Source organism: Borostomias antarcticus (genome assembly GCF_949987555.1).
Source record: "Borostomias antarcticus genome assembly, chromosome: 5".
Classification (NCBI taxonomy): domain Eukaryota; kingdom Metazoa; phylum Chordata; class Actinopteri; order Stomiiformes; family Stomiidae; genus Borostomias; species Borostomias antarcticus.
In genome coordinates, this window is record NC_140238.1 from 13365454 (window position 1) to 13381492 (window position 16039).

The 16039-nt window shown below is 44.4% G+C and overlaps 1 protein-coding gene across 1 annotated transcript in view; it reads left to right on the forward strand.

Moving 5' to 3' along the window:
- Nucleotides 1-55: 55 nt before the first annotated feature.
- LOC311309589 (kinesin-like protein KIF6) overlaps nucleotides 56-16039 on the forward strand; it is a gene marked incomplete at its 5' end in the record, with an annotated part of 82376 nt that continues 66392 nt past the window's right edge. The window contains 3 exons of the mRNA XM_084438919.1: nucleotides 56-137; nucleotides 773-961; nucleotides 13540-13642. Coding sequence (XP_084295045.1) covers nucleotides 56-137; nucleotides 773-961; nucleotides 13540-13642 — 374 coding nt within the window. The remainder of the gene's footprint in view (nucleotides 138-772; nucleotides 962-13539; nucleotides 13643-16039) is intronic.

Here is a 16039-nt window from a genome sequence, read left to right on the forward strand (position 1 = left end):
ACAGGAGAGTCTGGGGACTGGAAATGTGGCTGGTGGCCACTCCTCTCCTTCACATATGTCAGAGCCACAGGATAGCCCCCGGCCTGCAGAATTCACCAAGCTGAGGGAGATGCTAACACAACGTGATAATGAGATCAGTATCCAGCCTTTAGTAATAACAGTGTTATGTTCAAGAGGAAGAAGGTTTTCTTTGTCATACAACTGACACTAACACACATACTGTACAAAGAGTAACATGAACACACACATGCAGTAGGCTGCCGCAGATTAAACGTTCTCTGTGCTTAACCCATCCCTTCGTCCTTCCCCCAAGGGCAAAGGGCAGCCGGGAGCAGACAAGGACATGTGCATGAGCCACGCCCGGCGACCAATCCAAGTGCTCCTGTCCGCCTTCATCAGGGACAGACAGTGTTAGCTATCTGTTCTTCTGCATGCTTCTCGTATTGGGTTCTTTATGGGGGAAACACTTGCGAACACAGAGAGAACATCAGTCCAGGAAACTTTCTTGGTGTGAGGAGGCAGTGCTACTGTACTGTAAGTACTGCGCCACCATGCCGCATGTGAGCGATTTTGGTATTCAGTGTCTTGCTCAAGGACACTTGCTCAAGGACACTTGCCAGGAGCTGGGATCAAACTGGGGACCTTGCAATCCCCGGGCGGCCACACTACCTCCCGAGCTGCGTGCCGCCCAAAGATATGAGTGTCCTCTTATCAGTGTCAATACATGTGTTTGTCCATGGAGAAACACTTTTCCTTAACCCAAGACCCACAGGTATCCTGGTGAGCATGTTGAAGAAGGAGAAGAGGAGAGCCCAGGATGCTGCTGGTCAACTGGCCAACATCTCCAACAGATGCTCTCAGAGTTCTTTTGGGTTGCCTGCATCATCACTGGCTGGGGAAGGATATTCAGAGTCCAACTTGATGGACCAATCGACACCGACTATACCACACAAGACAAGAGGTAACACTGTAATAATAAAGTCCAGGTTAACCCAGTTCAAATTTTTGTTATGAGCTTCATACACCACAGGAAAACATGTCATTAACCAGCCAGCCAAATCTGAGTGATTAAAAATGTCGCTAAGTATATAAAATAAGGCTTCAAAATCGGTTAAAAATCAGCAGCATTCTCTGGTCTGAGACTGTGGGGGCGTGTCTGCTGAAGGCACCGAAGCCACACCCAATTGCGTGGGGAGGGGGTGTGGACGGAAGAACCTGTCAAATAGTACCGTTCTCTGGTCTGTATATTGTCACACTGGCACGCCGTCTCTTTTGGGGTAGGAAGGCACAGCTTTGTGAAAACAGAGAGGAGTTGAAATTACACTTGTCTAATGAGTCAAACGCACAGATGCTTCCTCCTAACCTACCTCCTGACAAACAACACAGGTAAAACTGTACAGATGTGGGAAGTTAGAAATGTCACATGCTGCAGCATTTCACGTCGCGGTATTTGGCAGGGAAATCCCGTTGGAAATCTCGTGGGATTTCAGACGGGTGTTATTTCGTTTTAATGATGCACCACCGCCAGGTGGCGTCTTTGAGTAGATTTAGCAGGCTGGGCTCTGTTTTTCTCCTATAGTCTACGAATGAAGCATCATTAAGTTTCACATTCTTTAATTTAAATGCTCTGTTGTAAAGCACTTTGAGCTGAATTTATCTGTATGAAAGGTGCTATACAAATAACGTTTAATTGTTATTATTACCTTGTTCTCAAACACATGTTTTCGCCATCTGGATGTAATTTAATTATTACGAACACCTATATCTAGGCCTACAGTAGCCTATCTATCTCGGTAACTGACGTCGGGTCAAGACGTGGTGGCTGTTAGGTCAAATGCGCAAAATAACAGTATTGTAAATATATTTGTTAGTAAAGATGTGGTGAACGTGAGGGTTTTGCGTTTTGTTTCTGGAACGCATTCAACTGGTAGGCTACTCGTAAACCCCGGAAGTAAATTTGAAGACGGGGCACCAGCTAATATTGCCAAGTCTGAGCGCAGCAGGCTATATGGCTTCAGCACGATACAAAGAAAAAATAAGCTTGATCGACTTGTGGATCCATACAAAATTGACATAGTCGCCATGAGTAAAGATCACTCATTGCCAATCATATCCGGACATTAACTATCTTGTGCATAGATAGCGGCAGGTTTGACAGTGAGTGCCTTCACATGCACAATATACACAATATTTTGTTATTTGAATGATCTTGAATATATATATATTCAAGATCATTCAAATAAGAAAATATCGTGTATGTTTTTATTTATTTATACCGGCCGCCAGTCGTTCCATGAACGGCTATAGGGAATGCGCAGTTTCGCGCTGGCTACAGCCTATTATATGCACAGTTTCACGCTACGTAGGCTATTATAAATAAGTATTATTCATTGGGGGAGCTTGGACTCGCTGGGGACTGGTGGAGAGACGCAGAGCCTCCCCAGACGCGACATCCTCCAGTTGGCTGAAGAGCTGCACGCTCTGGCCTCCAAACAGCCACCGGCTGCGCCCCTCGCAGTGTCCACAGAAGAATACCCCCACCAAAATACCTGCATGGTGAAGACAAGCTGCAGAACTGTCTACCAATGCATGAAGTGCACCTAGCTGTCTGTGAGAGGCTATAGCAGAGGATATGTGCGAAGTGTATTTGAGCTGCCGCCTCAACCGTGCGTATAAGAGCAGAGCGCATCAACTCGTGTATAGCTACAACTAGTAGCCCATAGCCATTAAAACGGCTTATTGTTTTATTCATATATCAACTAGATAATTCGATAATAATGAGTAGCCTAGTAGGCTTAAATTAATTCAATAGGGCCAAATAAGCCTTAAGTTGTAGCCTAGGCTACAGAACAATCACAAGACGCATAGGCCTAGCCTATCGTAAAAAGCGTTCTCATAGGCCTATATTAACTTAGATAATTATTAATTATGCTCAGGTCATAATGTCCGTTGAAAATAATTCCCTCTAAGCAGAATTTGAATTGTATTAAAATAGGCTAAAATTAAATTTCCACATATTCTGATTCCTTCTAGGTCTATATAAAAAAAAACATTTTTTTAATGTGTAGCCTAGGCTATAGGCTTCTGCGATGAACAAAACAGCCACAATGTAGCCTGCTTAGCGAGCGAGAGGGCAGTCTACCATAAAGTGTAGGCTATAGCCTAAACATAATGTAATATATCTAGACTACATGCATTGTGGTATTTCTTTATATAGCCCAGCCTGCAATTGTTTCTCAATAAACAGTTATGTCATCCTCTGAGTCCGAATGTAGGCTAATAGACCGGCAGCTCTAAATGCCTTCCCAATCAATGAGACATGGTTGTAAAAATGATGTTTTATTGATGAAAAGGGTAAAACTTAAAAACATGGAGAGTCATTGCATTGATCGATGCAGTCCGTTCAAATAGGCATCAAAAGATAAAGTAGGCCCATTTAAAATGACCAATTACATCTTCAAATCCCTTCTAATCTTGGCCTTTGATAGGGTTTTTCCCGCTATACTGCCATTTATATCCGAACATTAACTATCTTGTGCATACAGAGCACAAACAATGAAACAATGAAACTAATAGATTTCCTCCCTGTCTGTCTGTGGCATTCATTCGCTACCAGCAAACACTGAAAATACAGGTCCTCAATTTATTTAGATTAGACTAGCCTATCCAACTGGACCACTCCAATGAATGTTGAACGTAGCCTACTTTTATTCTTTAGGTTTCACAGAATCGGCCTACAATGTCCACACATGCATGCGCCATCTGACTAGCTCGTCACTCGCCAGCGAACCTGGACTAGACTATTGTAACCCCCCCCCCCCAAATTCTTTTATATTCAAATAAACTGGATGAACCGGTTTCCTAGCCCTGGATCGTGGGGAGGGGGGTAACCTGCGTTAGCGGGTGCTTTGCCATGACCGGCCATTGAATTCGCTAGTTTGATTGATAGATGGATTTAACGTCCAAAGTAGATTGTGCAAGTATTGTATAGGCCCATGTGTAAGAGATGAATGGCTGTAACCATGAACTCAGCCAGAGGTAGGCCCTACTGTAGATTATCAGCATTATCACCAGTCTAAATTTATGTCTCAATTTATGTGTTGCCATTCATTTAAACCACCATCTCATCTAGACTACTTCTGTTGCTGCATTTTTACATTTATGCTTTCATGATTTTAGAGCGCAATAAACATTTTCCAGGATTCCAATAAGTCCATCCATTCATCCAACTTTGTGCTGAGCGCAGCGCAGGCTGGTAGCCTACTGTCACGGCTCACGACTGATGCACTCCCTTAACACGTCTCGCAACTTACCAGACCATCAAGAGAATTTCAATATGAAAGACCTTGGGATTCCAGGAGTTAAGGCCGTTTCAGATGGGGAGCGACATTCCTCCTGCGTTCTCGCTCGGAGCGGGGAAAGCTGACTACAAATCAGCTCTTGTCGCGGGCGGGCGTGTGCAGCCTAGTTCCATATGAGAACACTCATCGGTCCAATTCCGTATAGTAGATCAGCCTGTGTACTTTCAACGAATGTATTATTAGACATAATATCATAATAATATATATAGCCAACGACCTCCTGAGCTGCCTGCCTGATGATGGTCTCAGGGCTAAAGAGACCGCGCGTCGTTCCTCACCCTACCCTACTAACACACGCAGGGTGCGCAAACGTTCTACATGCGGCCGCTATAGGTGACGATTTATCTGCGCCACGTGCGGAAATTACTCGGCCATTTACGGAAACGCGAGATCTGCCGATTAGTAGCCGCTACGTTAGAACGACACGTCATTCAGAAGTTGCGGCCGCGTGCAAAGAACGCACGTGATCACGTGGGCAGGAACTTCCGTTATAAACTCACTTGGCTGACACTAGATTTACAGGTATTTATATGACTTGGTCTGCACGTCTTTTTCGCACGGTGCAAATATGGTTGCGGCCGCGTGCAAAAAACGTGGGCAGGAACTTCTGTAATAAACTCACTTGGCTGACACTAGATTTACAGGTATTTATATGACTTGGTCTGCACGTCTTTTTCGCACGGTGCAAATATGGTCACTTACTTACTAAACTCTGACCACTGTCTATATTTAGCATTTGCAGTACCACTGGCTATATTTAGCTTTTACCAGTACAAAAACGAATTAATGCTATATGGGGATATAGCAGCAAGCATTATGATACAAACCAATATAAGACTGAACACCATCAACAGTTTAGAACATTTTATTACACAAAGTACATTACAAATTAAAAGTATACATATTTACAAGGATGAGGTTTACGGTCTGTCACATTACGCATAGCCAGAAAAGCAAAAAAAAGTATGTACAAGCTCTGGCTAGCAACCCATTATCTGACAGTTGCAAAAGTTCTAAAAACAAAAATGAAACATAGTGCGCATTCTGTGGCAAGCAGACCGGGAACAGACCGTTGTATCCCACAAAAAAAAAGAGTTAAAATTTAAAAAAACTTTTTACAAAAAAGGCATCCATCCTGGCAGGCTGGAAAGGCAGGTTTAGGGAGACGGGCTGGGCTGGAGGTCACCCACATCTGAATCGAGGGTCTGGGCTGAAGAGGTCATCCTCATCTGAATACTCCACTGTGGTCAGGGCTGGAGCTGCGGTCAGGGGCTGGGCTGGGGAGGTCAGCTGGGCTGGAGCAGATGCCTAAGGACATAATGAAATGGCTGTAAAAGCAAGTCGCATACGTTCATTGGAAGCGTGCCATGTCACTGGATACGAGAAAATTAACTGCCTGACATCACATACCTTTTTGCATCGAGCATGTTTCAGCATCTCCTGCAGCTGGGCAGACACCTCCGTCACAGTGGTGCTTGGCTTACAGGCCATAACTGCACCTTTTAACCAAAAAGGGAATGGTTTCAATGCACATGGCATGAAGCAAAGACAATGTATTATTTTGCGAAAATATGAACAATCCCTTACGTAATATGACATTGTAGAGGGTCATATTCTTCAGAGGCTTCTTCCCCCTCTTCCCATGGACGCTGTAGACACACCACACTCTGTGTATGGCAATGGCTGACAGCACCCGCCGGACCACATCTGGCAGATCTTTGCCGCCAATGGAACTCAGATATCGTGTCTGCAAAACATAAAGACAATAATTTACTTTTACATTTCCTTAACACTTCCCTGCAAAAATAAGGAACAAAGTTCTGCCCTAAAGTTACTCACCATCTTCTTTTGATGATCCTTGTCCTTCAGCTGCTCCTCCAAGACCAGCAGCTCCTCCTCCGTTTTAGCAGGGTGCAGGTCATCCAGTACTGCTCCCCGATAGCTGTCTGCAGACTCGCCGGACAGTCTCTGCTCCAGCCTCTGCTCCAGCCTCATCATTGTCTGTGCCATCTCCCTCAGACTCTGCATGACGCTGGAGAACTGCTGACACATCATCCTCTGGAAGTCTGGATATTAAACACAGATGTGGCTATAAGTAATTGTACGGTCCCATAATGGATATTCAACTCAAAGTATATCCCTACATGCAGCATGAAGTAGTTCACAAAATTCAGCATACCAGCATCTGCAGAGCTTGATGGCAACACTGCTGGAGCTGTTGGTCTCACAGGCGATGGCATCAGAGAACTACCTGAAAACCAGAGGATAAAGGGATGAGCAGGAAACTATGGTGCTGGCGGCGTAGTGATTCTGGCATAAGGGGAAGAATCAACTCGACATGAGACATGTCAGACCCTGACCTGGTCTGGCCGGGGTGCTAATCGCTGATGCATGCTGCTCGTGCCTGGACGTCTGAAGGGCCTGGGCTCACAGCGCCTTGGCTCAAAGGACCCGGGCGATGAACATCTACTGCCGAGTAGTGAGATGTGAGATGAGCGAATTAGTGAACTGAGAACATGAGTCTTCAGAAAGTCCTGAGTTAACTGTCAGTGTGCAAATATGCATAGACATTTCACCAACACAAACATGCATGGATACCTGCATTGATAACTGGCAGAGCAGGCCTTCCGGCTCTGGCACCTGGCATAGCTGGTCTGGTCTGAGTTCTGCCGACCGGCTGCCTGGGCACTGGAACATGTAGTAGAGGTAAATTAGCTCAGATTAGTCAACTCAAGTAGTACTCTTTTGGGACTGTTGAATGCACTTTATTATATTACCTTCGTCACTGGAGTCATAGCGCGTGTTGCGCTGTCTCTTCCTTGTGTCTTGGGAGTTAATCCATTGATGACTGCTGCTCAAACACCTTCGCCAAGGCACTGGCTACTTCATAATGCTCTGTGTGTTCCTCAGCAGAGACAGAGGTTGTCATGGCTCCTCTTGATGTGCTTGTGGAGGTAGATCTGGGAGGTATAGGAGAATGGGCACTCAGAGCAGGAGAACACCCAAGTCTTGCACAACTCTAACATCACAGCTAGGAGAGCGAATGAGAGAGACCATTAAAAAGGATTCTCTCACCTGTAGTACAAGTTCAAATATAGAGTGATTATACGTCATTGTAAATGAGAGCTTACTCTCAATTGATTCACGAGGTTAAATAAAGATTGAATGAATATGTAGCTAGTGGGGGGTAACAACCACACAACTGTGGAGAGAGAATGAGACACTTGGTTCCCTCCTCTACTGGTGTTCATGGCCATGGCCACACACCTGGAATACTCCAACCCTGATTTAAAGGCATAAAAGTGGGGAACACATTCTTGAGACGGTTCCTAAAACTGGAGGGGAAAAAAACGGGAAAATTATCTTCCCTCTCCTCATCACTCACTTCTGCATGGGGCTGAGCTCTACCCTGTCAGCAGTGGCAATACATGGGATAGCGGCTCAGCACACAGGAGAACTGCACAGAGAGGAAGGAGGAGAGAGAAAACCAACAAAAAAGGCAAGAAGCGTTAGTAACTGAGCGAATCTTGCAAGTTTGCACTACAGGGAAGCAATTGCTCAATTTCCCTGATATTGTGGTGTCACTGGCGTCAGTGATGCGTCTTATGAATCTCACATGTCTACCGCTAACATTAACTCAATATCAATATTCCCATTTGTTTATCCCGTCTATGGAAATGTATGTGCATTTGTACTTACGTGTGCCTGCGTATATTGATGATCAGGTGTTTCTCCACCTAAGGGCTGGCCAGACAGAACCATCAGAGACCATTGGGCTGAGCTGAGGAGAGAGCGACATGTTAGAGTGTATGAGTGCATATGTATATGGTGCTCTTCTGTTAATACTCATGAGGGCATTCAACTGAACAAGACTCACAGAGCCTGTGGTGCTGTCCCAGGACTGCCCCTGTCCACGCCTGTCCCCGTCTTAGCGCCTCTTCCTGTCCCGCTCACCTGCTTCTTGCTCAGTTCAAACAAGAACTGGGAGGTTGGCAACTGAGAGCATGGGAGGGGAGAGAGGGAGAGAGAGAGAGAGTGGGTGGGTGACCCTCTCGTTGGCTTACATGCACACTCCACAGGACCACGTGATTTCTGACACGTTTAGAGGAACAGGGCAACATGTCTACCACCCTTCACACTCAGTAATTAAATAGATTTTGCAAGACACTATATTAGTAGTCCACATCATGAGTACCTTTTATGCTAAATTTGGATTTGTATGTGAGTGAAAACGTAGTACACAATTCTTTACCCGTTTGACAGCATGAGCAACCATTTCAACAGTTAAGAGTAACATGAAATCACATCCCAAAACCACCATGATGGCTGCTGTAACCAAAAAAGCCAAGATGGCTGCTATAACAAATCCTGCTAGCTAGCCTAGCTCTGTTGTTGGGGCTTCTAGTATTCTGTTAACGTTAACTTCGGAAAAATGAATGCCTAAAAACAAACACATACTAATGGTGTCGTGGGTTAATGCGAAATCAATGAGTAAGCTAATTATCGCATTTTATTCCAAGCGATGAAACAGTACGAACGTGCAGGAGCTCGCGCGAGCCTGCTAGACTCGAGAAGACTCCACCATTGCCCGTAATTAGGAAACAATGGCCCACGACAACACTTCATAAAAGTTATAGTGTTGTATACTTTTTATAACTGAAATATTCTCAAGTTGCCAAGCCAACATTATAATTTAAGCTACAATTACACAAAAGCGAAAGTTATAACAATAATTGCGACAGAGTAATTTTACGTAGGCTACTTAGCTAGCCATGATGTACAGAAAAAGGCTAATCACGTTAGCTGGCTAGCTAGTTATCTAACATTGGAAGAGAGCATCTGCATATAGATAATCATTACAAAAGGTTAGCTTGCACATAACGTTGGTGTTTTATCTGGGACGATACCAAAATACATAGCTAGCTATGTATACATTGAAATTGAGATACTTACAGGATCTGTGTTGTCGCGGGGACAAAGACAGCGTGTTGGTCTTTCTCAATCGTTTCTGTTTCAAACGGAGCGGAAATGTAACCCGTCGTCGTCTTCTTCTTCTTCGCTGGGTTTAGTGGCGGATCGCAAACAACTTTAATGTGCATACAGCCACCTACTGTACCAGAGTGTGTAACTTGTTTGTCTAGTTCTTCAATTGTGTCACCTAAGAAAGTAGCCCAATGCCTTGCATTCTTTGTTTTACGTTCACTGCTCAGCGTTCATTGCTCACGTTTAGGTTGCAAAATTAGGACTTTATTCATAGGCATATTTTTTATCATTATTTTTATTAGGCCTAGACTGCAAATCTTTAGTGTTAATATTAACTGTAAATGAGAAATTACACACAAAACAGACATGCAGGATTTCTCCTCATTATTACAATTCTGTAACTGTATGACTTCAAAATTTATTTTAAAACCTAAGTAATTTACAAATGTTCTGACCCACTGTGACACATTTCCAATAAAGTCAGATTGGGACTGTGATCCAACCACATTGTCACGTTATTTAATTACATCGTAGTTACGGATTTAAGCAGCAGTGGCGGCTACGTTCCCTTACAATGTCCTTGAGGATGGCTATTTTGGTTATTTTGCGACTGAAAAGGCAAGTGTCAGCTAGGTGTCAGCTAGGTCCGCTGCTGGTACCGTCGCAAAGTTACCACAATACCACCAATGTGTCCCGTCAGTTTTACGTACTGTGTTAGTAGGGTAACTATTGGCATGCTATCAATGAAAGAAAATACATTGTAAATAAACATGGTTTTAGGCTATTGTTTTTATGTAGGCCTATAGGTTAAGCTATTTGTGTTCATAAGGTAACGTCATTGTACCTATAGCCTATAATCCAATTGACTGGAACCAGGGGGTTTGACAAAAGTTAAGAGGCAAAATAATTTGTCTTGACTGCATTCAAGATGTATCTTTCACATTAAAACTACATACAAAGCTGACCAATAGCATTAGAAAGATCTCTTCGAGAGCTTTCATTTCACCTGTTCATTCTGCCCAAATGTCACTCGCGCACCCCTCTGGTTCTAAGCCCCGCCACGGTCTCCTGTCATTTCTCCCTGGCTTGCAGGCACGACTTGCTCGCACGAAACTTGAAACCTATGTTATCATGTAGCCAGTAGATATGCTAAGAAAATTGCATATGTTTGCAAACTAAAACAAGTGAACACAATTTTACAATCGGAAATGCTTATGAGACCATTATTTTACTTATATGGGGCAAAAGTAGTTTCTCTTCCTGCTTCTGCCTAAGCCCTCCACAATACCACAACACAACGGTGTCATGTTTTACAGAAGGAGAAGTGAAGAAGACGGTAGCTAGCAGTAGCTAAAGCAGTTAGCTAATGTTAAGATCATTCCTCTAGCTGCTTTGCTGCTAATGCGAGTTCGTCTCCGTTCCTGCCCGAGAAACAGAAGTTGAACTAATAGCATCAAAATCAAAATAGCTACAGGAATCATCGTTGTAAAGTTAGTTATCTGCTTTTTAGCCACCGACAGCTACCGTTAATATTATGGAAGCTGCTGTCGTGAGCTAACGTGCTATCACGGTCTCATCGTGCAGCTTCACAGCCTGCTATTAGCAGACAGCACTAAAGTTGACAAAATCACACTTGCACATCATTAGAATTCCAACCATTTATATGGGATGTATCATTCAACTAAACATGGAACCTGAATACTACCTGATATTTCAACCTGCTGCCATCAGTGATCGGCGCGTCTGCTTGTTTGAGTCATGAATATCTTACGCAGTGACATTCCATGTGTCCCAAAACTGTTAAATCATTCCCCATGTAGTTCACTATGAGTCGCACTCAATACATCCATGGTAATAGGGAATAGGGAGTGAGTGAACCATTTCAAACACATCTCTGGTCATCTCCGTTAGCCATCTTACTCGTCCTGATGCCATGTTCCATATGAGAACACTCAGCCTAATGTATTAAACTTCTACTTGTCCCGACAGTTAACAGATATAGACCCGGCGACAGTTACAGAGATAGAAACTATAAATAGATAGGCTTTGTTCGTAATAATTAAATTACAACCAGACAGAGAACAAGGAGTTTGAGAACGGTAGGCTCATCTAATGTGCGAGATGAGCTACAGCAATGGGTCAATGAGTGGTATTACTGCGCCCCTATGGGCAGGCGAGCGGTGGTGCGGAATGACGTAAAGCGCCTGTTAGAATACCGCGGGTCAAGTTACATTCTTATGTTCCCACATCTGTAGCTACTCTATACCAACGCGCCAGTGTTACTGCCCTTAGATGCAAAATACAAAAACAGGCAACGAGGAATGTATGACTCTGTCCCTATTTTCTCCCTGCCACCTCCGGACCCATTCCTATCCCTCCCAGGCGATCCTGTCGTCCCTTGGGATCAATGGAAAAAGTTGTTTAAAATGTACCTTTTAGTCACTGGCTTGAACAGCACTGATAGCGCGAATAAGCGTACACTACCGGAGTTGATAATCGGGACAGACTCATCCACTCTCGTTGGCAATATTATGTGTGAGAATAACGAGCACTCAGCTTCAACTTTCCCGCAACATATCCAACAGAACTGGAATGTTCAGCCAGTAGCCGCTGAGCACCGCTTCACTGGGAGAGGGTGCGTCTTTCTCCAGCTGCAGCTGGTCTACCTAACCATCCCCCTCGCTCCCGCCTCCCGGTCTCCCGCTGGAGAAATATATTGTAACCATTACCGGTGAACCCATACGCACATCAGGTGCCACAAATATGGCAGGCAGTTTCTGTATAGTTAACGCTTATAGTCATAATATATCATCCGTAACGTTATTTGGTGGGTGGTCGCCTGGTCGGTGCTGCTAGCTATGTTAGCAAGACTAAGGTTATATACACACTCCCATCTGCAACAAACTACATAGCTAATGTTAGCTATAATTCCTCCTAAGATTACATATAATTCATCATAGCTGACATTACCACATAAATGTCAAGACACATATTTTGTATATTAACGTAGCAGTGTATTTTCCTATTGCTTACGTTACCTAGCTAACGTTAAAACGTTAATTAGCTATAAGCACACAAGGCAGCGGTGTCTGCACCAAAGGTTGATGCGACAGGAGGAGAATGGAGGCCGGGGAGGGAGATGGTTGGCTCCGCCGAATTCACCAGGACCAGTCGTGAGTCCGTGAAACCCAAAAGCCTCATATTATAATTGCAGAAGCTTTCGGGAGTGAAATGTTTGCTGCAGAGGCGGGCGCTAGCGGTGACAGACTCCTCTGTAACACCATGGCTCTTCAAAAATGCTAACCATTTGCTTCTCATTTCAGCTTTACTCGGGAGTTGAAAGAAGCAGACCTTATCATCCCATTCCTGCTGGCATCCAGGAAGGATGCATTTTCGTTTAGTTTTATGCATAGGCATTGCTAACTAAGAAAAACTAGCTAATTCTAGACTACTGGTTGAAACTAGCTAATTCTAGACTCAAGATTGAGCAGGAGAACCGAAGATTCAAATCCGTTCTAGCTTTATATAGTGTTAGGGCAGGGATATGCTAAGAACACCGCTCTACGTCATCAAGTACCATTTTAAGCCCGCCCAGAAAATCCAGAAATCAAAACTGGTCAAAAACACAAAACTGGTCTAACTTCACAATTCAGTACTACACATGGTTCATCCCATTTTTGCATGTTATCAGCAATGCATCACTAACACATAGTGTTTTCAAGCAAATCTCTGATTTTGGTTAACTGGGACTTTAAGGTTGCTATACCATTTCTCAGGTTTCTGAGTTTCCGAGTACCAAATACATTCATAGGTCAGCCGAATTTAGTACCGATCCAGTAAAAACGATATTTACACAAATACTGTATGTGCCATGGTGCTAACCAAATCCAAAATAGTCAATCTTACCTCCCTGCTCCACTGCAGCCATTGGACATCATCTGGCATTGCCATCATCCATCGAGGGGATGCTTAATAACAATCATCAGCTTACTTTGCAGATTCAGTTTGCCTTGCAAGTTTACATGTTCATATGAACATTAGCACAGCATAGTCATCAGCTTATACGTTGAATTTGTACTCTGTGTAATTGAAGCATTAGCATACCATTGGTCTAGCCTGCAAAGGCAATAATGCATGGATTTCCTTTTGAAATGACAACCTAATCATCGCAGTCCCTTTCCTCCTCCTTGCTCAGGCCCAGAGCTATCTATTGGCAGACAGGGGGCCTTTGAGATCTTCCAGAGGGACCATGAGGATCGCCTAAGCATTGAGGAAAACAAGGCTCTTCTGAAACAGAGGTGAGATGCTCAGAGCTGTTGTGGTTAGGAATGCAACTCATTGGGAGGTACCTTGATTTGGTTCAGAAGTATTTTCTAACCATATAGAGAAATACTGTATAAAAGGAACAACTACTACTATACCTGGAGGAGAAACCATATTAGTGTTGTACCCCAAGTATCATGTACCCCAAGTAGCCAATCAGCGTTCAGCTGGGACCTTTATATTAGGATGCAGACATGGATTGAGGGGAGCACAGCTCTATGAAATGTGAAGTTGATGGAACCTTTTTTTTTTTTTTACCAATGGAACCGTCTAGCACAGACTTTCCATTTTATTCTACTGAAAAGCATGTACACACAAAAACACAGAAACACACAGCTCACACACAAACTCAGACACACAGTTCAGACTGTACATGCACAAACGCAGACAGACAGACACACAGCTCCAACACTCACAAACAGAAACTTCATGCTAAAGAAACCTCATATACTGATGTATATGATGTGATGTTAATACTGATGTGACCAAAGTAGGGATGTGTCGTTTAAACGACTAAACGGCGCAGCTTTTGCTAGTAGTTTAAGAAATAATAGTCGATTAAATGAAATATAATAGAATTAGATACAAATACAAATATTTATAAAAAGACTTAAATAATTAGTCACCTCATTCACTCATCTGCACAATCCCTATTGTTTATGCTGCATTCCTTTTGTATGGGAGCTCCGGATTTGGCGCCTATACACCTAATACATAGCCTATCGTCTGACATCCGCGGTCTTTAATATTATAGTAATTTAACCTATGCTATTCAATGATCAGGGGTGCACGGCACATTGCCACTATAGTGGAAGTGATGGCGCCGGTGTGTGTGGCTTGCCGTCTGCCGCTGTCAGTTTTGTTTGTGTTTGTACTGATTTTGACAGTTGTCACGAAAAATGTCAAGTCTCTACGGATTTATGATCGCCAAGCGCTTCTGGATATCCAGCTTGCTAGCAGAAATCTTGTCAAGTTTGATCCGGGACAGAAAACTTTTTCTCCGCCGCTACTTGCGGGAATACCTGCTCACCTCTACCGGGCAGCGGCCCCTCCTCCCCGGCGGAGGCGAGCCAGAAGCTGCCGAGGTAAACGCGGCGGCCGACTGGCGAAGCTGAAAGCCTCACTGGTGCTTTGTCCCGGGTCTACTTTGGTCGGATGTGGATCCCTCCATCGCTACTGTGTCTTCCGTCGCCCTCTGGAGTCTGTCGGCGCCTGGCTGGTACCTGTCACCGGCAGCGAGGAGTGTCATAGGTCTACCCGCCTCTGTTCTCCCCGTCTCCGCAGAGGAGTGGTGAACCCCCGCAGCCTTCGGCCTCTGGCCCGAGCGCCCTGGACGGTTTGGCACATTGCGGCTCCCGCAAGGATAGCACTGGTGAATGCTAGATCGCTAGCAAAGAAGACCTTTATTTTAAATGACTTCTTCATCACACGCGAATTGGATTTCTTGTGCATCACTGAGACTTGGCAGGGCGTTTGTGAGTCAAGCTCCTTTTCCGAACTCTTGCCGCCTGCCTGTACGTATTTCAATGTTCCGCGGACGACCGGCCGTGGAGGGGGAATTGCGACCGTCTATAAGCAAAACTTTGACTGTAGACAACTGTCTTTGGTCTCATTCTCCAGCTTTGAGCTGAACATGTTCGAGCTGGGTCGCTCTCGCCCTGTACTGTGTGCGGTGATATACCGACCTCCGAAATACAACAAGCATTTCATCACTGACTTCTCTGACTTCCTGGCTGAAATAATGCCTAAATATGACCACTTTCTAATTCTGGGAGACATGAACATACATGTGTGCTGTCCCTCCAAGCCGTTGGCTAGAGACTTTTTAAATCTTATTGACTCATTTGATCTTGTGCAATCGGTGACTGATCCCACACGAGCGCGGGCACACACTCGATCTTGTCCTATCTTATGGTCTATCCGTTTTTAACATCGAAGTTTGTGGTGCATTTTTCTCTGATCATATGCCTGTTTTATTTGATGTACTGTAACTCTCCCATGTGTTATCGACAAACCATCTGCACCGGCCCGTCGTTGCCGTATGTTGAACCCTTCCACTGCTCTTTGCTTCTCGTCTGCGTTTACCAGCGCTACTCTACCCGGCCCAGTCAGCCCTGTGTGTGTTAACGCGGAGGAGTTAACCTCTCAGTTTGACTCCACCTGTCTGCAAATCCTGGACTCTGTCGCTCCTCTGAAAACCAGGCGCTCCAAACCTAAACCCGAGCCCTGGTTGAACGACAGCACACGGGAAGCGCGGCGAGAATGCAGGTGGGCTGAACGTCAGTGGAAAAAGGACAAGCTGCATGTGTCTTTTGACATTCTGAGGGACAGCTGGCGTAGATATCAGCAAATTGTCAAAGTTGAAAAAACGA